Below are 22,182 nucleotides of genomic sequence, written 5' to 3' on the forward strand. Positions count from 1 at the left end.
AAAACATAAAAGAAGAAAAACCTGAATTTTAGCTAGTTGTGTACTGGCAGGTTGTCTTAGACATAAACACAGTTGAATGGGAAGGATAATAGGGACTGGAGTCTGTGTTGCTCCATGGGAGTGAATGAGCCAGTGTTAGACATTAATGTTGGGGGAAAAAAACAACCTTCACCACTTTAAAAAAACAAAACAAAAACAAAAATCTGGCAGTCATTGCAGGCTAACTGATGAAAATGAAAGGTCAGTTCCTTCGGTGCCCCACCTCAGTGTATGCCCCAGGCCATGTTAATAATGGCAATCCTATTATTTTCTTGCAGTAAGCAGGAAATGCTGTCTACACCCATTAGATTTGTTTGAGTGGCCCCTGGCTGGAAATGAAGAAAATTTAATTTTCTAACTAGCTAGGAGGAGGAAAAAAAAAATCATGCAGTGCTGCATAGAGGTTGATTGGGGGACTGGAATAAGAAGAGTGTTGTTAAAAAAAGAACTTGATGTTTTTAATCTCAATTATAGGAATGTATGTACATTGAAATCATGAATGGACTTGTATACAGGTTATGTGTGTAGAAAATCTTTCTGAATATTGTCAGAACTGGCTCAGTTCTGGATTTTTTACCACATTTTTGCAGACTGCACAGTTCTCACATATCCCACTGGCTGCTGGAAACTTGCTGGGTTAGTTGTTTTTAAGATTGATTTGCTTTTCAAAACCAACATTCATTTTGGAGAAATTTGTATATTCATTAGGGCAATCAGTTACTCTGTTAGTATCAACAGCAGGAAGAAAAAAATTGGTATTAGGTAATGTTACAGAGAAAGTGAGCCTCTCCTTGCCTTTCAGGGTTGCATTGACTAATCTTGGTTGCATTGGCTTTCTTGGTTTTCACTGATTCATGTCCTTTGCTTAAAAATGAAATCTTTTAAAAAGTGTGTTTTTTTTTTTTTTTTAAAGCAGGTTGATGATATTCCTCCTATATCTTTACATTTTTTAATGAATCAGAATATCTTTATTACCATTTTGATATTTGATTTATTGGGATGCTCTGTTCCAGATTCTCAGTTGGTATATAATTCATTTTTCTAAGACAATGTCAGGTTTTCCCAGGAAATACATAATGAAGAGTCCCTTAAGTTGAAGGGACTTGTTTAAAATCACAGGAGTAGCCAGTACTAGAAGAGCAAGCGTTTCAGTCTTTGTGTCCAGAGAAGGTAAAAGAAGCCCTTCTGTTTTAATGGATCTGTAATTCGTATGGAACCGGTCTTCTTGGGTTACTTCAGGTCCTTGTGTTTGCTTTGCACTGACTGTACACTTAAGAGTTTTTTCTTTGTTTCCTGAAATGCTAATTTCGAAAGGAGTTTGTTTCTAATATCAGCATAGCAAAAGACCAGTGAGTCAAGGGAGCTTTTATGAATATCGTCCTTTTGTCTTAATTCCTAGACTTTTAGCAGTTTGCCTCTAGTGGTGAGCATTTTGCCTCTGACGTTTTGCTTCAGGTTGTCATTGTGAACATTTTTCATAACGTTTATTTTCCTCATTTGTTTGTCACCATCAGTATAAGAAGAAGTAAAGCATGGGATCCTCAGTTTTTGTAGCTAATCATGATATATGTGTGTTTTGATATTTTGGCACGAGCACATTGTGTGGTACATATTTGGGGGGACTTTTTAAAATCCAAATTTATATTTCATTTTTAAAAGAAATGGTACTTTCTAGTAGCCTTTTCTGTTGTAAGGGTCCCGGTGGGTTTTTTTTTTTTTGACACTTCTGAGATTAGTCTTCCTTGAGACTCATGACAGGAATTGCACCCCATGGTGTGGGGAATTTGAAACTTACACATAAAAACAATTTAAAGGGCTTTGGAAAATTTTATGTGATACTGGGAGTCAGATGTCTTGATCTAAAAATTTATTTGATTGGGAATTTAAGTTTGAAATGTTTGTATGGATTGTTAACTGGCTGGCTGGGATCTGTTATAGACTGGTTAAACTATTTGAAGTATATCTGGTGTATTTAAGTTTGGCAAGAAATCAGGGCAGAGATACAAGTTAGGCGTTATTATTTATTTTTCTAAGTCAGTAATGCAATTCATCTTTTGCCATGGAAAAGTAATCATTGAAAACACTATACCTGATAGCCTGTATAAACTTACTTAACCTGTAGCTTAACGATATTTTTTCCAGGATGCTGACCGGATGATTGCGTATAAGGATGTTTATCCATCGTCCAGTGAATTAAAACCTTTAGAGGAATAGAGGGTGTGTATCATTTATTCCTAGGGTTGTTCTTTTGAGTGGTTTAGTTACTGAGAGCCTTTGTTTTGAAATGTTTCAAACCAGTTAGGCATCTTTTGACCTAAATTTTCCAGCCTTCAACTTTAAGGAATACATACTTGGAATAGCAAGAATGTGAAGATTTAACCAGGTAGTCAGCTCCTGTTAGCTGTGAAAGGGCCTGGGCCTCAAACTGGTGTTTACTAAATACTTGTTTTTTTTGCAGACTGTTGTTCCATCATGAAGAGGGAACTCTCATAGTGAACTGTCATAGAGAACCAGTTGACACTGAGTTCTCTGATGTTCTCTCAGGATTCTCATGACTCAATCTTGTAAACCTCTGAATAAGTATAAGCGATGGAAGAGGATACATTTCAGTTGAAATGATTCTTCTTGTGGATGTTGGTGAGCCCTTGTCCCGGGGTAGGAGGTGGTAGTGCTGTTTTCACACTTGTAGGTGCCTTCAGAGAAGAATTGGTAGTGGTGAAGGTCAGGAAGAGTACCAGAGGGGGACAACAGAGGATGAGACGGTTGGATGGCATCATGGACTCGATGGACATGAGTTTGAGCAAGCTCTGGGAGTTGGTGATGGACAGGGAAGCCTGGAGTACTGCAGTCCATGGGGTCGTAAAAAGTTGGACGTGACTGAACGACTGAACTGAACTGATGAGTTAAATCCACACTCAGGCTTTCCTCCCTGGTGATGAGGCTGACTGCCCACATTGGTGAGAGAAAATTCTCGTGGCCCACCCCACACTTTTCATTTCTCCCTTAGCAGTAGAAGGTTGTAGGAACTGATGAGCTGCATGAACCAGTACCTGAAACTTAGAGAGCCTTCAGTTCAGTTAGAACTAGTGTGTGTGTGTTTGACTGAGGCCAGTGTAGCGATATGTGGAGCAAGGAGGCTGCCGATTCCCCTTAGATGTCCACTGTTACAGAAATTCCATGACGACAGGTACCATGTCTTTCCTTTTCTCTCTGTGCAGTGGCAGACAACAAGTGCTTAGTAAGTTATTGAATAAATGGCTTAATTACTGAGCAAAACAATGTTGTTTTGACACTGATATAACATGTGTTTGAACCAGGAGAAAATTTGTTTGATTTCAGTTTGAAAACTCTGTTCCAATTCTTGGAAGAAATATGGAATTTTCAATTTAAAATAACTGATACCTGAAAATAAGTGAAGATTGAAAAATTTTGAATGTCCAGTGATAGTGAAGAACTATTTGTTTTGCAAGTAACAGAAACACTCAAACTAGCTCAAGTCCACTGCCGCCCCCCCACCCCCGCCGCCCCCCCGCCCCGCCCCGAAAAAGGTTGGAGTCACTGGAAACGAGGGCAGTGTGCTTGGACCTCGTGAGGTCTTGGACCCAGCCCTGGGAAGTCATTGGGAGCCAAGACTGCTTTTCTTCCTCTTTCTCTTCCTTTTTTCTTTGATACTTCTTCTTCTGTAGAGTCCGTGTTACATTAATGCTGGATGTTTCTAAACTCATAAACTTTATCAGTTTTTATTTTTCCTTCCAAAATGCCAGTCTACACATGCTTTCTAATGATGAATTGAAGGTATAAGATGGTAGAAATATTATCTTAGAGCCACTTTGAAGCAAATTCCTTTCCCAGAGTGTCATTTATAGTCAGTTTGTGGGAGGAAAGTTATATAAAGAATGACTGCTATTTCATCAAAATAATGATAATCTATATTTTCCTGTGTCTTGTTTTCTTAAAATGAATTGCAGTGAGACATGGCCTGGCTGATTTCTTCCCTTAAATCATCTCAGAAACTGTGCCCAGTCCATTAATTGCTTTGTTCAGTGGGCAGGAAATGGTTATGTTTGTACAAGTTACACAATCTTAACTAAGTTGGAGCAAGGAACCAAAGAAGTCTCTGATCTTTTTCTGCAGAATTAACTATTTGGATCCGGAAGCTTACAGATGATACATAAGCCAGGTTACTGGGGTATACTTAGGTAAAATAAATTATGATTTTTGCTATCAGAATGGCTGCCTGTTTAGGGATATTGAGGAAAGTGGATGCATGAGGTCATCAGGCTGATTGTGAGATTAAGTCTGTGCAGTTTTCCTTCCTTAACAGTTTCTTATGCCTGCTAAAAAGGAGGTGTCCTGAAGCTGGTTCCCTGTTGGCTTTACCAGGAAGAGTCAGCCTTTCTTTTCTCTCTCTTCCATATCCTCCCTTGCAGGCTGTTTGGAAATTTGTTGTTTTTCTTTTCTGGGGTTGGCAGGTTGTTTCTTCTCCTCACTCCCTTACTCCTGCCTGGTACCTGTCTCTCAGAACCCCAGTTATCTCCTGCTTTTCTCCTTCCTGAAAGTAGAACTTTTCTCTTTATCACCATTTGATGATTTTTTTTTTAGTTTTTTTTTTAATATGGACCATTTTTTAAAGTCTTTATTGAATGTGTTACAATTCTGCTTCTGTTTTATGCTTTGGTTTTTTGACTGTGAGTCCTGTGGGATCTTTGCTTTCCCACCAGGGGTGGAACTCTCATCTCCTGCACTAGAAGCCAAAGTCCTAACCACTGGACCTCCAGGGAGGTTCATGTTTGATATTTCTTTAAGCATTCTGATTGATAATTTGCAGTTTGAGCAGAGCTCCCCCCCTTTTTTTGTATAGTACTTCTAAGTACTTTTCAGACTTTGCCTACCTATTCATTCATTTATCCTCCTCTTATTTTGACTTTTGTTATTTCCTGTAGTCCATATATCACTGAGAGAAAATATGATCTTAAGTAAGGAAATAACTAATAGAGGTCACATTGAAAAGAAAATGAATTAAGTGAATTTGGGCATAGTTTCTCTCTTTAAAACGTGAGCTGTCTGATTCCTTTAAAGAAGTGCTCTTTTTGCTGTATGAGCTGCTGCTGCAAAGTCACGTTTACTCTCGTAACTCCTTAAGATTTCTCTTTTGAATGGCCCATTGCCATTCCCTGTTTGCTTGTGTCTTTTGCTTTCTTCCTTGATAAATACTTTTTTTTTTTAAGAACTTTGGAAGCAAGCCTTAATTTTTGTAGATTTTCCCCATTTTTTTCTTCACATGTTCCGCAGTTCTTTAAAATGTAATCTTTCCTTATGGTCTGTTTGTTTTGCCATTTACCGACTCACCGCCGTCTTCGAAAAGTCCTGCTTTTGCTTGTACCTTTTCTTCTGGTTCAGAATCTTTCAGTTGATTCCTCTTCTACTTCTTTCCTCTCAGCAGTTTCCTTTGATGGTGAAACCTGCCTTGGAATTTGTACTTGAGCTTCTTAAACCCTTTAGGAAAGGTAGTTCTGTCAGCATTCACTTCTCTTTCTCTTCTATTCCAAAAGGCTAAGGACAAAGAATCCTTACACATTCCTGTGCTGAGGAATCTGGGGTTTCTGCTATCCTGTTTTTACCAGGGTGTGAATTCCCTGGGAAGGTACCTGATAAGATCTCCCATCTCTTCCCTAAGCTCCGGGTAGGACACAAGCATTGCATTTGGAATTGGCTCCAGACACTCAGATACCATTAATTTAGTAATGATTACATGAGGCTTTGAAGGCAAACAAAACAGCTTCTCTAAAAGGTGAACTGGGTAAAATCAGAATGGGATGACCTCTAATGACTTCTCTAGCTCTCTTTTCTCAATCTGTGAATTCATCCTCAAGGAAGAGTTCATCAGAAGGGGAGAACCATCATTCCCCTTTTTAGGCTTTTTTATTTGTACTCTGTCTGCAGTTTAATTTTGTAATCAGAGCTTAGCTACTATTTGCTCATCTGTAAAATTCCTTTTAACTTATCTTTGTAAGAAAGTCTGCTACCAGATAAAATTTCAGATTGTTCAGTTTTAAAATGTTTTACTTAAAAAGAGAAGATAGTTCTTCAGTGGAAATTGTGACTTCAGAGATAACTTTCATGTCTTTGAAATCTGGAAAAAGATTTTTATTAAATGAAAATTTAATAAATTAAAAAATTAAGTATTTGTAGGGAATCTGTAGCCATTGCTGGTTGACATCTTTCTTCTTGTGCTCCAGAGAAAGCTCACTAAATTTAAACCTGTGAGCTTTCAAGTGGCTTTTATTATCAGTGATATGTTGCGTGAAGTTGGAACTTTTCAGATTCATATTTATGGCAGAGATAATGGGAACTTTGATTTTCATTCATTGTCACTGTATGTACCTGGCACGTAAGTAGGCTCTCCATTTGCTTTATTGGATAAACAAAGAAAGTGATCCTGCTGTTCAATGGGATTTTAAAAATTCTCCACCAAGATCACCATTCATGGCCCCTGTTGCCCTCTGTGTTATGTGACTTCAAATTTATTGCAAACTTACCAGACATCTCAGGCACTGTAGGGACAGACTCCTAAAATTTCTGGTGGACTTCCATGTCTCATTCTTGGCAAACTGAAATGTAAATGAACACATATAAATTTCACTCTAGATCAGAAAAGCCTCTTTTTAGTGAAATTTGAGGAAGGTCCTGCTTCCTGCCTGTGAGATAGGGTGATAGGATCACATCCGAGAAACTGCCACCTTGTTCAGAAGTGACATGATCGCTGTTCAGTTTGGAATATTGATAAGTGGGCAGATTTATTTGGAAGCACTTTGTTTTTACTACATGCGTAAAACTCCAGGGAGCGTTGAGTAGGAGTAGAGGTGCTCCCTTTTGGCTATGCATTAGCAACGTGGCAGTTACTGATCTGTCATTTACTTTGAAAAGGAATTACAAAGTTTTGGCCTCCTGCCTAGAGCTGCTCCAGATGGTCAGAAAAGAGTTTTGTGCTGAAGTCAAAGAGTATATTGCAGTGATAGAGTTGTGCTTGCCATGTTTATATTAGAACAGGGACTTCCCCCTTGATCCCTCTGCACAGTCTTTCCATTTCTTTTTTAACCTGAGGGAGTAAGAGGAGGAAAATACTGCTTTGGACTTATGGAGTCTAATACTTGGAAAACCTTTGTTCTTGATGGGGATGTAGAGGTATGGCATGTGATCCATAGAGTTGCTTTGTTAACCTCTGTACCTCTGGTACTTAGTATTTACAAAGGCCGCATGAAGAATTGGATATACCAAGACCATTCTAACTGATTTTGAAATGGGGGTCAAAATGGGGGTCAAAATGGGGGTCAAAATTTGAAATGACGATGCCGCCCGGCAGCTGGCGCTGGCTGCGCGGCCTTTGGGCTGCGGGTCAGCCCCTGTTCCAAGGCCGTGCGTTGCTCGTCACCAACACCCTGGGATGCGGCGTTCTCATGGCGGCTGGGGATGGGGCGCGCCAGACCTGGGAGATTCGCGCCCGGCCCGGCCAGAAGTTCGACCCGCGGCGCTCAGTGAGCATGTTTGCAGTCGGCTGCAGCATGGGCCCCTTCCTGCACTATTGGTATCTCTGGCTGGACTGCCTGTTCCCTGCATCTGGCTTCCCTGGCCTCCCAAACGTCCTCAAGAAGGTCCTCATTGACCAACTGGTGGCCTCTCCTATGCTTGGCGTCTGGTACTTCTTGGGCTTTGGCTGCCTGGAGGGCCAGACCCTGGACAAGAGCTGTCAGGAGCTGCGGGACAAGTTCTGGGAATTCTACAAGGCTGACTGGTGTGTGTGGCCTGCTGCGCAGCTGGTGAATTTCCTCTTCGTGCCCCCCCAGTTCCGAATCACCTACATCAACGGCCTGACGCTAGGGTGGGACACCTACCTCTCCTACCTGAAATACCGGATCCCAGGCCCTCTGACACCCCCAGGCTGTGTGGCCCTGGGCACCATACAGACTGAGCCCCCAGATGCCAGACAGCAAGGCAAGACTGACTGAGCTGCCGCTGACCAGCCACCTGGGCAGAAAGGGGAACCGACTCCTAGGCCAAGTCCTAGCCGCACCCTGACTTCTGGGCATCTGCTTGGGCTGCCCCTGCCAAGCCCACTGCCAGGCCTCAGTTTCTGCCTCTGGAATACAACCATGAAGATGGACAGTTGTACCTCAGCCTTTCTGGGACAGCTTCAAGTGACTCGTGATGGGCCATCCTCAGCTCTGGGGTCTCAGCCAGCCAGCTAGCACCAAGCCCTCAACACTGCTGTAGGCTGGGCGCTGGGACCAAGGTGGGGGATATCGCCCATCTGCTTGGATCCGGGCCCCAGAATTTGGAGCCTCCAGTCTTATCCTCTAGTCATGGAGTATGGAAGTACCATTAAATTCTCTTTGTAATTGAAAAAAAAAAAAGAAATGGGGGTCAGAAGCTTCATTTGGATTGCATGTGCTCCTCTGATAAACTGGCTGTTAGCCCACAACTGCTGTTTAGTGGCCTTCCTCAGTCAATTGGCCCATCTCTGATGGGAGCTGGGCATTACTGCATCTTTTCTCATGCTTCCCCATGATTCTGTGGTCAGTTGGGCAATGGTGAAGTGTAGATGTCCAGTGTGGGTGGGAGGTGGGGCTTGGGGAGATGAGCAGGGGGAAGGTTATGGTGTTAATAGCAGTTCCCAGACTTTGCTTTTCTGGACACTAACACTTAATTTCTACCCATGACCTTATGTGCCTTCATCTCAACCTTGGAAGGGGAATGATGTGATTCCTATTTTCTAGATGAGAAAACAGATTCAGAGCGATAATAATAGGCTCAAGGAATAACCAGGTAACTCTGGCTACCTGCTCACATACAATTTTGGAGAAATTTATTACAAGTCTCCTGCCCCTTCAGGTTAGAGGTGACTGCAGGCTTCAGGAAATAAAGCTCATTTTCCTATGGGAAACTTGGGCCTTGTTCAAGCTGAGCCTTTTAGTAAAGCTTGGTCACAAGGCTTAGATTAAGACCTAAACCTACAGGCTGCTGCTCTCCCACACTGCTTTCGGTTACCCTTGTGGTTATTGAGTAACTTGGTGAGTTTGAAGAACATTAACAAAATTTTTATGTCTTCGAAGAAAATCCAGCACATGGGGAAGTGACATTAAGTTGCATACCCCAGAAAGGAATTTTTATCTATTTTGAGATGTTGGTATATAAATTGAAAACCCTATAATTTTGACTCTTGTACTCTTAGTTGATTGTCTAGGTGCTTGATGATAGATGGCTGTTTTGAAGCACTTTTATTGAAAAATGTAAAGAACTTGTGTTCTTCACAAATAGGTACTTCCCTGTGTAGACCTAAGACTTAATCAGCAGTTTCTTTCCCCAGCAGTCTTCCAGGAGCTTCCAGAATCCTCCTCTAGGCTGTTATTCTGCTTCATTATTTTGTCTTCCTTTAAAATCTCCACTGTTCAGATAGTGTTCAGACAATATTATTTTTCTATACATATTATATGGTACTATAATTACTTCACGAGTTCTTTTGGGATTGCGTCCTAAACTGCAGAACATCTCGTTCTGGTTGATGTGCTTTTTGAAGTCTTGCTGCCTTTGTGATGAAAAAGGATCAAAGTGGAGTGGAGGTGGGGTTAGTCCAGTCTAATTTAAATCTGATCTCTGAGGCTTTTACACTTGCACAAAGGCAACAGAGTAGGCTTTCTTGTTGTTGCTTTATTACAATTATGAAAGAAACATTATCTATTATTTTATAAAAGATCATACAAGAAAGATACATTTTTTAGTGTTTTCTACGTTAAAAAAAACCCCAATTACCATGAGTCATAAAGCTACAATTACATCAAGAGTCTCTTATATGAAAGAGTCTTTAGTGGATTTTTGGTACGGTCATTGTGTCTGTATCAGGGGAGTGAAATGTCATCATCCTTGAAAAAAAATTACTTAAGAGACCTAGAAAGAGTCTGTAGAAGTTTGTATCTTCTTAGGGCCTTAAGGTCCAGGAGTTAGTACTACAGAACTGACTTTCAGATCTGGGTTACCAGTAATTTTCCCTACTACTTATCCTCATGACTTACTGAATATATTTCAGGTTTCTCTTTGCCATTCGTTTGGAAGAGCCTTCCTCTGAGAATTAACTATAGAATATTTGTTGAAAGATCTTCACACAGAGGGTGTGGTGTTGCCACTGTTTCAGGTTGTGCAGTGTGGTATTCTAACCCAAAGGCTCCGGAGAGCAGAGAACGTACAGGGCATCTTCTCCCACTGCCCTTGTGCCCACGTGCTCCAGGAACACCAGAAGTCACGCTGCTCAGTGTCCTCGCCTACCTGTGTTCCCATTGCCCGGGGCGCCTCCTCTCAGGTATATGGCGGCTGTGTAGATTTTAGCTCTACCGTTCTTCATACTCAGACCTGTCTTATTGGAACCTATTCCACAGCCCCCATTGCTCTTTTCAGGTTCTTGTGCTTTGTCATTAGCCACCTGTCTCCTCCCTGCTGGACTCAGGCTTTGGGCTCCTCTGGACGGATAGTAGGTTCCCCTTTTATATCTCCAGGCTCAGGGCTGATGCTATGCCCCTGAGGAAGGAAGCCCACGGAAGAAGAAAATAAGTCAGTGATTGACTGGCCTGAGCACAGCTCCCATAGTACTCATCAGTTCTGTTTCCTCAAACACTTTATGTGAATTAGAATGGGTTCTTTCCTTTCAAACCATTGATCAAGTATCTGGGCGACAGTGTGTTTTGAGGAGTACTCATTTATAGCAAGAGTAAAAATGTTTAGCAATAATAATAATATTGAATGCTTACCATGTGAGCTCTTTTAAGTGCTTTATGTGCATTTCTTCATTTAATCCTCACAGCTTCATGAGGATATTATATTTATTTTGTGGATGAAGAAACTGAGGCACTGAGAGAGCAAGCTACTTGCTTGGAGTTAAAAGTCTAGTAAGTTGTGGCATCAAGATCGGGACCCAGGCAGTATGTGGGATAGGAGAGGGTATAATATCTTCTCCCTGAAAAGGCATATTCCTCTGTCAGTCTTCTCCGTGTTACGTATTACTTTATTCCTCTTATATTTACTTGGGTCAACCTCTTGTGCTTTTGTTGAGAAACCTCACTGTTGGCCTCCCTGACTTGGTACCTGCCTATTACGATTTGCTGTTGGTGGGAGGGTAACGCTGGCCTTGCTGTTGGCTGCTCCTTCCACTTGAAGTTGACAGGTTTGTGTATCTTAATGAGAATTGGAATTTCCTTTGTATTTATTTATTCATTTTATGTTACTAAGCAAAATGTTTTTCAGAGATGTTTGCTGGCTTTTATGTGGCTAGAGCAAGCAGATACAGGATTTATCACTATTAAGCAAAGGTTGATACCTTCAGGGAATTAATGAATTGTAATAAGTCATCATTATGTGCCTTTGATTGGATTGGCCCACCTCAGTTTCTGATCTTTAGCTCCCGTTCACAGCACCTTGGTAGCCTCACCTAGCAGTGCCTGGATACTCTGGCCAGGTGGCTCAGGTTTCACCTTTACCAGAAGGACATTGTGGAATCCGACTGACAGTTCCCTTTAGTCCTCTTCATTTATTGGCTGTTTTTCCCTTTCGAATTCTAAGGGGAATAGCCTGAAGCCATTTTTAGAGGGGCTACTTAAGTAGTTTATGAGTGCTTGACTTTTATTTAAATAGCACTTTATTTAAAAAGCAGTTTTCTACGTATTTTGGAGTCATTTACACAGGACCCTATGATGTGAACCCAGTGAGGATTGTCTCAGTTTAGAGATAAGAAAACCTAATCTGAAAGTGTGCCCCTTTCCTAAGGGCGCCTCAGCAAATGAAGGGAAAATCAGGCAATAATTCCGATTTCTTGATTCCCTCTCCCTTTTTCCCTCATTGCATTTTATTGTCTCAAAATTGGCACACCTCTAACTGAAAATCTGTAGGTGCACATCTTCACTTATTAAAACTATGAACATTAAAATATTTTCATTGTGCTCACATTTTCCCAGACTCTTATTATTAGAATATTTTGACATTCATTTTTATAAAAATGGAGAATAAAATTAGAAATCACTCAAGTTACCATAATTGTGTAATTTTAGATGTTCTATTATTAAACTGGGATACAGCAACAGAATGCAGCCTCTTGATAGCCTTTAAAAAAAAAGGCACATCTTGGAGTCAAGAATTATGGCATTAAAATAAGACTCTTGGCTATTTCTGGAGTGTGTTAGCTAATTTACCTTCTGGTTTTCTTTTTGTGGAATTGGTGAAGAAAGAGACAAACAAAATCCAAGAACAAGTCACATGAAAAAATTAGCACTCCTCTGGGCATACAGTTTGTGAGATAATCATAAATTCTACACCCTGTAGTGGCTGATGAGGGTAGGGGAAAAGCAGAATTGTAGCACTCTGGTGGTGGACTAAGAAACTGGTGCACATTTATGACCTTTAACCTTTACCTTTCACTTTAAGTCAAAACCCCCTTATATTTAGGTGAGTTTGTTTTTTAAACATGGTAATTATGAAAAATATTGGAGAAGGAAATGGTAACCCACTTCAGTGCTCTTGCCTGGAAAATCTCATGAAGGGAGCCTGGTAGGCTACAGTCCATGGGGTCGCAAAGAGTCGGACACAACTGAGTGACTTTACTTTTTTTTATGAAAAATTTCAACACGTACTACAAAAGTAGAGAATAGTAGTGGGCTCCTGTGTTCTTGTCACCCACCTTCAACATCTGTCAACTCATGGTCAGACTGACTTGGTCTTTACGCATTTTTCACTCTCTGATGTACGATTTGAAGCAAACCCCAGACCTCTTATCATTTAATCTCTAAATATTTGTGTGTGTGTGTGTGTGTGTGTGTGTGTATGTGTGTTTTTCTTTAGGTAAGTTCTTTTGGAAGAATATTTTTTTTCTAATTTAAAGTTCGCCAAATAAAATATTGGAATTTTTGCTATATAAATTGGTTGATATTATAAAATTTCTAACTTACCAGTGCTTTTCAAGTTGCTTATATTTTCTCTGACAAACTTTTTTTTTTTCTGAAACAGGCAAAAAGTTATTCATAGTAATAAACAAGGAGTGTTCATTAGTGTTAAAAATGAGCTTATTTTTCAGACTGAATTTTTTTATTAAAAAAATTACTGTGTTTCAGAAGCTTTCAAACTTTAGTGCAGAATCATAATGCTCTTCAGTTTTATATCTTTTCAATGTTTATGTTTCCCAGCTGTTTCAAACAGACTGAATTTTAGTGTATTATAAGCTTATGCATTCATTAATTTAGACTACTGATTTGGAATTTTCTATAAGTTGAATATAACTTTGATAGCAGGTTTCTATTCAAGGAACATATTTGCTAGTTGGAGATGGTTGACAAAGAGAATTCTGAAGGTTTTATAGTTCAAGTGAATGAATTTATGGGCTCAGTTATCTTTAAGTGTGTATATTTACATACCATAATGCTGTGGATTTAACCTTATTTGAAAAGACTAACCTGATTTATACATACATACAGTCAGTTAACTGATTAATTAAATTTAAGATAAGTAATAAAATTAACCTTTCAAGGTGAAGATCCGACTTTATGAAAGGTGGTCAGTGAATTTTATCTTTTAGCATGGAGACTGGCTTTACAGGCTGTCACATGTACGAAAAGGAACAAAATAATACTCCTTAACTAGAAAAGGCGACGAGGAAAAGGCTATGAGCATTTTTAAGGCCTTGAAGCATACTTAGGGCTTAATAAGAGCAAATATTTGCTTAGTGCTTGCCGTTCTGAGCACTTAACTAACTCATTTAATCCTTACCACACTCCTATGAGGATAGGTGTTGTAATTATCCTTGTTTTATAGATAGGAAACTGAGGCATGGAGAGGGTAAGTAACTGGTCCTCATCCAGAGCTAGTAAGTGGTTGAGCCTGGCTTAGAATCCAGGAGTTGGGCTCCAGAGTGCAGGATCTGAACAATTATGCTCCAGTGCCCCACTTGGCTTATAAAACGAAATAAATAACTAGTTCCTATGGAAAATTTGTTGCCTTTTCATCAATGAGAGTATGACATTTTAGAGAAGTCCTGTTCAATAGAACTTTGTGATATGATGGAAATATTCTGTCTACATTATCCAGTAGGATAACCATTAATTACACTGAACACTTGAGATGTGGCTAAGGTAACTAAGGAACAAAACTTTTCACCGCATTTGTTGAATTAACTTAAATAGTCACAGGTAACTTCTGTAAGGGACATTGCAGTTTTAAGAGTCCAAGAAACCTGGGAGAATTTATAGTTTGCATTTTTCTGGGGTAATGACAACATCTTGACATTTTATGACTGTCAGTATCTCCACCTCATTAGGGTACAACCATAATGGTTGTATCATTAAATAGTAATGATTTTAATGAGAGTGAAAATATTTTTACAAATGAGATAATTGAATGTTTAAAACCTTAATGCCTGACGACAAGATGCTGTTTGATCACCAACATAACATCAGCCTACCGTGTCTGGAGGCATCCCCTTGTTAATTGCTATGTAGCAAAAATTGCTTTGACATTCCTTTTGCTTTTTAGCCTTGGAGGGAAGTTCTTGCTTTGTAATGAGTCCAGCTCCTTGGTCAAGCTTAACATCAAGGAGTAATGATAAAATAGTAAAATGGCCTTTGCGGACCAAAAGCAGCCCTGAAGAAGCAAGTATTTAGCTCATTTTCTCCTCCAGCCTGCCCCAGTAGAATTGTGTTGACAGAGCTCCCATATAAGAAAATAAAGCAAGAAAACTCAGTGGTAATGAAGCCAGGTTTCATCTCAAATGAGACCACATAAACTATGATTTAGTTGATAAATCATACCTCCTATAATGTGCTTTCATCTAAGCCTTTATGAGGCACTTAAACCTAATTATTTTAATCTTTTCTTTATGTTGATGAAAAGGGCCAGAGTGGTTGTTTCCATCGGGAATGGTGGGGATCTGAAATGCAGGCAAGATTAAGTCTCCAGATGGTGGTGGGTTTTGGACCTTAGCCACCCGGCAGACATAATTAAACATGTCTGCAGTCCCCTCATTTAGCAGTTCTAAAACAGACATTTTCTTTGTTTATGGGGTTTAACTGTTATCATTAGCATTTAAGTGAAGGACCTGGAGTACTGTAGCCAGGTGCTAAAAGTCAGCCACATGCTGGATCTGGAAGTCTGCTTAGAAAAGTTTGTGTGGAGAGAAGTTCCTATCAAACATGGGGAATTTGCATGGCCATGGGGTGTTTTCAACAGGTCCTGTCGGCTCAGTTTTTATTTGTAATTCTCAAATGTAGCAAAGTTAGGATGTAGAGAACCAGGACTGGATGTGAAAGTGGATTGGAATTGGAAGGCAAAAAGTATTGAAGCTCACTGGGTTCCTGGCTTCAGCTTCTAACTGAAGTTGGGCAAATCATTTAATTGCTGTGAACTTTGACATCTCCACTTCGTAAACTTCTTTCAGGATGGGAAACCACATATCACTAGAGAATGATTTGGCTTCTTGAAAGGAGAATTATGGTTTAATTGTAGAATGAAAGGTGGCTATGATGAGTGAGGCCTCATGTTTACTCTAACTGCCTTGTTGCCAGTAAACTCTCCATTTACACTTAGGAGCAGGTGAACATTACCTAAAGGCACTTGAAATGAGTTTTTCTCATGCAGGTGACTATACAGTATGTTCTGGAGTTAACCTTTTTCACTGAATCTTTAGAACTGAGTTGGCCTTTCGATGGGTCAATGCTTCTATAGCTTAACTAAGTTTGCTGACTGTTTTGTGTCCTCTTCACTGAGAAACTCTTGTTATTTTAGATCGGAGAAGTAAAATTTCCTTTCCTTTCATGCTTTTCCCCTCCTGGCCTCTTTCCTTACTGTATGACCCATACAAACTGGAAGCCAGGCCTTCTGACATGAACTTAGGATGATGTTACATTACATCTTCAAGCAGGGGTTGTATCACAGAATGATGACGCTGGATGAAAACTTTCTTTGGTTGGGACCTTGCAGAAGATGATTTGAAATACAGTCATCTCCAATTCTGACGTATATCGGATTCTGTTTTTCTGGTCACTTAATCGAAAGTAGGTGTCTATCCTGAGAGATGCCTTTATACGGTTGAGGATGTACTGGTGCTGCACTGTAGCCTGTGACTCTTGTAACCGACACTGAGGTGGCCTTCTTGCTGTGCAAGAAGTAGCAGCAGTTCCAAAAGTCCACCAGGCCAGTATTCAAATCTAGTTCCCTACAAATCCTGTGGATCCCATAACTCAGAAACATGTGTGCTCATGTACATCTGATCAGTCTGAGTTCACTCCTAGAGCAGCCTGTACCAAGGACTTGGTGACAATTGAGGCTTGAACTTTTCTAAAAAAGGAAAAAGTAGCACAAAGTTAAACTTTCCTAATGTAAAGACATCATATTAATTATTTTTAAGAGCAGCCCTTTGTGCTTCTTCATTTGAGTAATTTGTCTTAGAGTTGATGAAATTTGTTGCTTGTGGCTATGAAATCCTGCCTCCCAGCTATAAAGGATGATTTCATGGTGGAGGACGTCGCAGGATCTTAATTTTGCTGCTTTGTAGCATGAGACATGCTTCAAAGGCTGGGGGCATGGGGGGAGGGGAAAGAGGGCAATTTAAGCCTGTTTTAAGACACATGGAAAGGAAGCTGGTTTGTAACTAGGGGCATGTGAAACTTGGCAGGACTCAAATCCATTAGTGGCCACAGTCACATGATTGATTACCAGTTGGGGACCTACAGCTAGCTTATTGCAGATCGAGATCTGACATAATTGATGTTGTCATCAGTATTAAACTGTTCACCCTGTCCTGCCAACTTTCTTCCAATAACAAAAGTTTCTTGCTTTGCATGTGTGAAAGTTTTTGTGATTCTGTGTACGTGTACTGAATCATGATCCAGTCACCACTATTTGAACTTTTTTTTTTAACTTCTTAATTTTAATAAAGCATTAGAGAAACTGATAATTCCATTACTTCCCCACTGCTTATCTTGGGGAAACCTATGGGTTTTTTCTTACCACGTTAGTGAAGAGAAAGAGGGAAAGACTGCCCCAAACTGTGTTATTCTATGTGTGCGTGCTTGATCGTGTTTAACTTTGTGACCCCATGGACTGTAGTCCGCCAGGCTCCCCTGTCCCTGGGATTCTGCAGGCGAGAATACTGGAGTGGGTTGCCATGCCCTCCTCCAGGGGATCTTCCCGACCTAAGGATCGAACCTGTGTCTCCTGCATTGCAGGGGAATTCTTTACCGCTGAGCCACCGGGGGACCTGAAAGAAATACAGGGACAGATAGGCCTCTAAAACTTGGACAGTGACTTAAAAACATGAACTAATATAGACATTAAATGTTTGTTGCTGTTTTTTTATGGAAGTTAGTGGGTTGTTTCCTGAGGGGTTTGCTATAAGGAGTCATTTTGTTCTCTTATGAAAGGAAGGTGGAGGGTTTGTGTGTGGGACTGGACTGGTAGGGAATTGTATGAACAGGTCTCGGGAAAACATGGCAAGGGGCATTCCAATTTCAGAGATTTTTTTAAGTTTTGTAACTTCTCAAGGTGGTATTTCTTCTTTTAGTTAAGGGTTATCGAACACTTTCTTTGTCAAAATGGTATTTTTTTCTTGTCTTTGTGTCTTCTAAAACTTCAAAAGAAGAGGGCTTTGTTTTAATTTTTCCTTAATGCTTTTGGTCATGTTTCAAGTCCTGAGCTCTTTGAATAATGACATATATGTAGATGAAGTCTGCATTATCTCATTAGCCTGAAAATTTATAGATCTGACCATCAAAAGATAAGAACAGTATTTGTAATTTTACATCAAAGATTAAAAAAAATATTTTATTTTTGGCTGTGTTGGATCTCTGTTGCTGCATGTGGGCTTTCTTGAGTAGCAGCGCGTGGGCTTCTCATCGTGGTGGCTTCTCTTGTGGAGCGCAGGCTCTAGGGTGCTTGGGCCTCTGTAGTTGTGGTGCGTGGGCTTAGTTGTTCCGAGGCACGTGGGATCTTCCCAGACCAGGGACTGAACCTGTCTCCTGCACTGACAGGCGAATTCTTTACCACTGAGCCATCAGGGAAGCCCCTCATCAAAGATTTTCATCTATCTCCACCAAGGTGGTCATCTCTTTTGTTCCAACCAGTGTCAAGACGCCTGTATGTGACATCTTGACACGTGGTCAGCAGCCTGTGCCAGAGGCACTGTGATCCACTACAAGGCAGTTAGACTAGGGGGCTCTGGGGACTGGCTTCTAGGCCTGGTTCTGCCCCCTACCTACCAGTTTGATTTTGGGTATTTTACTATCATGGTTAATCAAGTTCTTGATTCCTTTGACTATTCACTAACAGTTTAAGAAGTAATCAGTTAATTTTTTTGTTGTTGTTGAACATCTCTCATGTTTATATTGAACCCAAATTATCATGGTGAAAACTGGGCACTGTTTTTCCACAAATTTTGACTGGCATGCATGTTGAGATACATTTTGCCTGATAGTCCAGTAAATACACGAAAATTTTAAATATATATACCAGAATCGAATCAATACTTTGCCTTTAATCTTTGTGACCCAATTCTATACTATTCTGTTTTACCTAAAGGAATGCCAGTGACCCACTAAATTGGTTATATGCGCCATAGTTCAAAACATGCAACTCCACAGCAACCCTAGAACAAGTTCGTTTTCTTCTTTCATGTGACAACCCCTCAGACTCAGCTCTAGCCAGCTCGTCTGCCTTTAGTACTACCTTCTCTTCCGCAGCTGCAGGTCCCCAGTGTTCAGAGCTTTTCCTTGTGTGATTTGATGTTTTGACTCACCACCGTCCTGGTCAGTTGTCCCTAGATATTTAGAGTTTGTGTCACTCTTAAAATCATGGTGAACACAGGAAGTACAGTCTCAAAATAAAATTTCAACTATGCCAATCCTTCCTTCTACTTCCTTTCCTACTAATGTCTACTCTGTGTCACACATTTTTTTCTACAAATATTTATTCCACACATTTACTGAACGCTGCTCTGTGTTAGGACTCTTCTTGGTGTTTGGGGATACAACAGGGAGCAGCACCCCAGTCTTTGCTTTCAGAGAGCATGGTTGTAGAGAATGGTGCTGCCTGCTAGGAGTGTGAGGGTGAATTGCAGCCAGGCCCTTGCCCATAGAGCTCTCCTTCAGTGCCCAGTTGCATGTGGTCTTTTATGGCTGTTGCATGCTTGTTAGGTATTTCCCTTCTGAATTGCGAGCTCTTCCTGCCTTTCAACTTGAGTGCACATCTCGGCAAAGTTGAAACGTTCACTTCTAGGGAGGCAGTATATGTATGAAGCTTTAAAAAATGTTAATTCTCTAAAACAAAAAAATTAAGTCAAAATTAGAGAGTTTTAAAAGGGTATCAAAGCACAAGGATACTGACTTATTTTTGATGAGTTTCAGAGTGGCTTTAGGAACATTGAACGCTTCTTTAATATTGATGAAAGCCTGCGAATTCCATTCATGTCACAAAGACATCAAGAGGGGTCTTTAATTTGGGGGGACAATGAAGTATTTTTAAATAAAATTGTAACTATTTCTAGAGTGACTTTGGCATGGACAAATTTAGTTTATAGTTAAAAAGTTAACTAAAATGTCTGCTGTATATAAAGTAATTTATTCAGGATGGGGGTCAGTGGGGAAGAGCTTTGAATGGATGAAATGAGTAAAAATGTGATTCTTGTCCTCAAAGTTTGTATTCGAGTTAAAATCTGCATATACGAAGCTGTGTATTAACTGGTGATCAAGCCATTTAAGTACACCTTGAATATGATTATAGGTAAATAAAATGAAGAACAAATACTTGGAGACCTAGAATTTGAAGTAGACAGAAATGGAGTGGTAAAAAAGATCATGTCTGTTCTAAGTTGAATGTAACATAAGGAATCTGGAGAGTTAAGAAAAACTGCATAGGTGAAGTTGCAATTTATTCACCTTTAGTCAGAATTTCTTCTTCCCATTTGAAAAATTAACAAATTAGGAATTTTTGTAGAAGACTGTAAATATATTTCTAACTTGAGAAACTAAAGTTTAGAGAAAGAGCATGGGAGCAAGCCTTCAACATGACATTAACTCAGTCAGAATAGTATTGTATTGATCCAGGGTGTGAAAATGTTTATGGGGTGGCATTTTCACACAGGCCTCTTCCTTTACTTTATTCTGAACTACATAAATATCAATTAAAACTTTCTAAGTTAACAGATGGCGATGTATGCTGGATTTATAAACAAAGCCCTAGAACAATACTGCCCTTAATTGATGAATGCTGTCTCCCTTCTCTGAACAAAGATGTTGGCCTCCAGTGTACTTGTCCGAGAGAGAATTAATGAATTCTTTACTATGATCTCATGTAGAAAGACTCTCACTATAGAGATGCTTCATTCCCCCCACCCCACCCCCGCCAAGAAGAAAACTTGAATACTTTGTAAGCTGCCTAGTATTGAGTTCTCAAAGGTGGACTGAAAAAGTATTTGGACAACTTGTATTAAAGTCACCTTAAAGTCATATTTTCATCTTCAGAGTAAAATGATGCCTCAAAATCAAAAATAGTAATCTAAACAAAATACACAGAAAAGAACATGTCTAATTAGATGATTTCAGGCAAACATGCAAATCAGATCTATTTTAAGCTCTTTGTGAACTTCCACTTGACATTCCTTAGCATGAGGTGACACTTTATACTAATTCTTAAAATGTACGCTCCCTGTGTACTTAAGATCTGTGAAAGTAGCTATTCTGTAATTCAGTTCAGTTCAGTCGCTCAGTCGTGTCCGACTCTTTGCAACCCCATGGACTGCAACTGGGTGTTGTTTTTGCTTTGGCTCTGTCCCTTCATTCTTTCTGGAGTTATTTCTCCACTGATCTCCACTAGCATATTGGGCACCTACTGACCTAGAGAGTTCATCTTTCAGTGTCCTATCTTCTTGCCTTTTCATACTGTTCACGGGGTTCTCAAGGCAAGAATACTGAAGTGGTTTGCCATTCCCTTCTCCAGTGGACCACATTCTGTCAGACCTCTCCACCATGACCTGGCTGTCTTGGGTGGCCCTACACAGCATGGGTTAGTTTCGTTGAGTTAGACAAGCCTGTGGTCCATGTGATCAGATTGGCTGGTGTTCTGTGATCATGGTTTCAGTCTGTCTGCCTTGTGATACCCTCTCTCAGCACGTACTATCTTACTGTAATTCTGTTATATTGTATATTGTAATACTGTAATTCTGTAATATTGCCATGCCAATGAAATATTGGGGTTTGGGAAGACGAGCACAGGTGTCCACTAATGGAAGGTAGGTCCATGTGCATGAGAAGAAGGCTAGAGGAACCATTTGACTAGTATGACAACGTCTGTAGAAAGTATTCACTTGTTGTTTGTTTGGAAATGGTGCATTTTAGATTGTGAAGAAGTCTACCTCGTCTCTTCATCCTGGTTTCTTTGAAACAAGGTTGATTGAGGTAAATATTTAAAAATACTGAAGCATTTGGTTTGCAGCAGATGAAAACCCTGGTGCCTTTGGTTGAAGGCAATCTGCACAAAATGCTTTTGACTTTAATGTAGCTTTCTGCCGGCTGCCACCCAGGCGTCCTTCTTGTGCTCACTGGGTTGAGGAGCATTTCCTAAAATGAGGGGGAGATAGTTCACATTAAAGTTCTAGAGGGTCCTGTAAGGCAGCCTTTTATAGGGTGTTCTCCTGGTGAGTGTCACACGATTGCCTTGGGAATGTGTTTGCCTGACCGTCTCTTGACACACCCATACAGGGGATAACACAGACTACCCCTCCCCACTTTTTTGGTTAAGCTCTGAGGTAGGTATTTTAACAATCTTTGAGATACCTGTAGAAATTGTGTGCTGTAGACTCTTGGCCAGGATTGACATTTGTTAAATCAACATCTACTACCTAATTCTAGGTAGTAGAATTAGGAAGAAATGACTAGTTTCTTATATTAAGAACTAAAAGTGTCATGTTGTTAAACTATATGGTTAGAATCTGAAATGAGGCCTCAGTATCCCATGTCCTTCGCTGACTGGGGTGAAATCTGTATTGAGTTGTAGGAGCTGCAAGGCCCTCAGACCTGGTGAAGTCCTGAGCAGGTCTCTGCCTCCTTCCATATCTGCTGTTCTCCTTTG

At 40.2% G+C, this 22,182-nt stretch overlaps 2 protein-coding genes across 4 annotated transcripts in view; both read left to right on the plus strand.

Annotated features, from left to right (window-relative positions):
- Positions 1-22,182, plus strand: part of FNDC3B (fibronectin type III domain containing 3B) — a 359,396-nt gene that overhangs the window by 17,948 nt on the left and 319,266 nt on the right. The window contains exon 2 of one of the 3 annotated variants that reach the window (XM_010835258.1): positions 6-2,676. The exons of the other annotated variants lie outside the window; for them this stretch is intronic. The gene's annotated coding sequence lies outside the window, so the exon portion shown is untranslated. The remainder of the gene's footprint in view (positions 1-5; positions 2,677-22,182) is intronic. 3 annotated transcript variants of the gene reach the window in all.
- Positions 4,650-12,593, plus strand: LOC104985204 (mpv17-like protein 2). Its single transcript, XM_010835261.1, has one exon. It carries the CDS (start codon positions 7,383-7,385, stop codon positions 8,043-8,045), a length of 663 nt encoding a protein of 220 aa, XP_010833563.1. The 5' UTR covers positions 4,650-7,382; the 3' UTR covers positions 8,046-12,593.

This window comes from Bison bison, unplaced genomic scaffold (assembly GCF_000754665.1).
Source record: "Bison bison bison isolate TAMUID 2011002044 unplaced genomic scaffold, Bison_UMD1.0 scf7180017864040, whole genome shotgun sequence".
Classification (NCBI taxonomy): domain Eukaryota; kingdom Metazoa; phylum Chordata; class Mammalia; order Artiodactyla; family Bovidae; genus Bison; species Bison bison.

Excerpts from the sequence above, each read along its gene's own strand:
- LOC104985204 (XM_010835261.1), top strand. The coding sequence starts at position 7,383 with ATGACGATGCCGCCCGGCAGCTGGCGCTGGCTGCGCGGCCTTTGGGCT.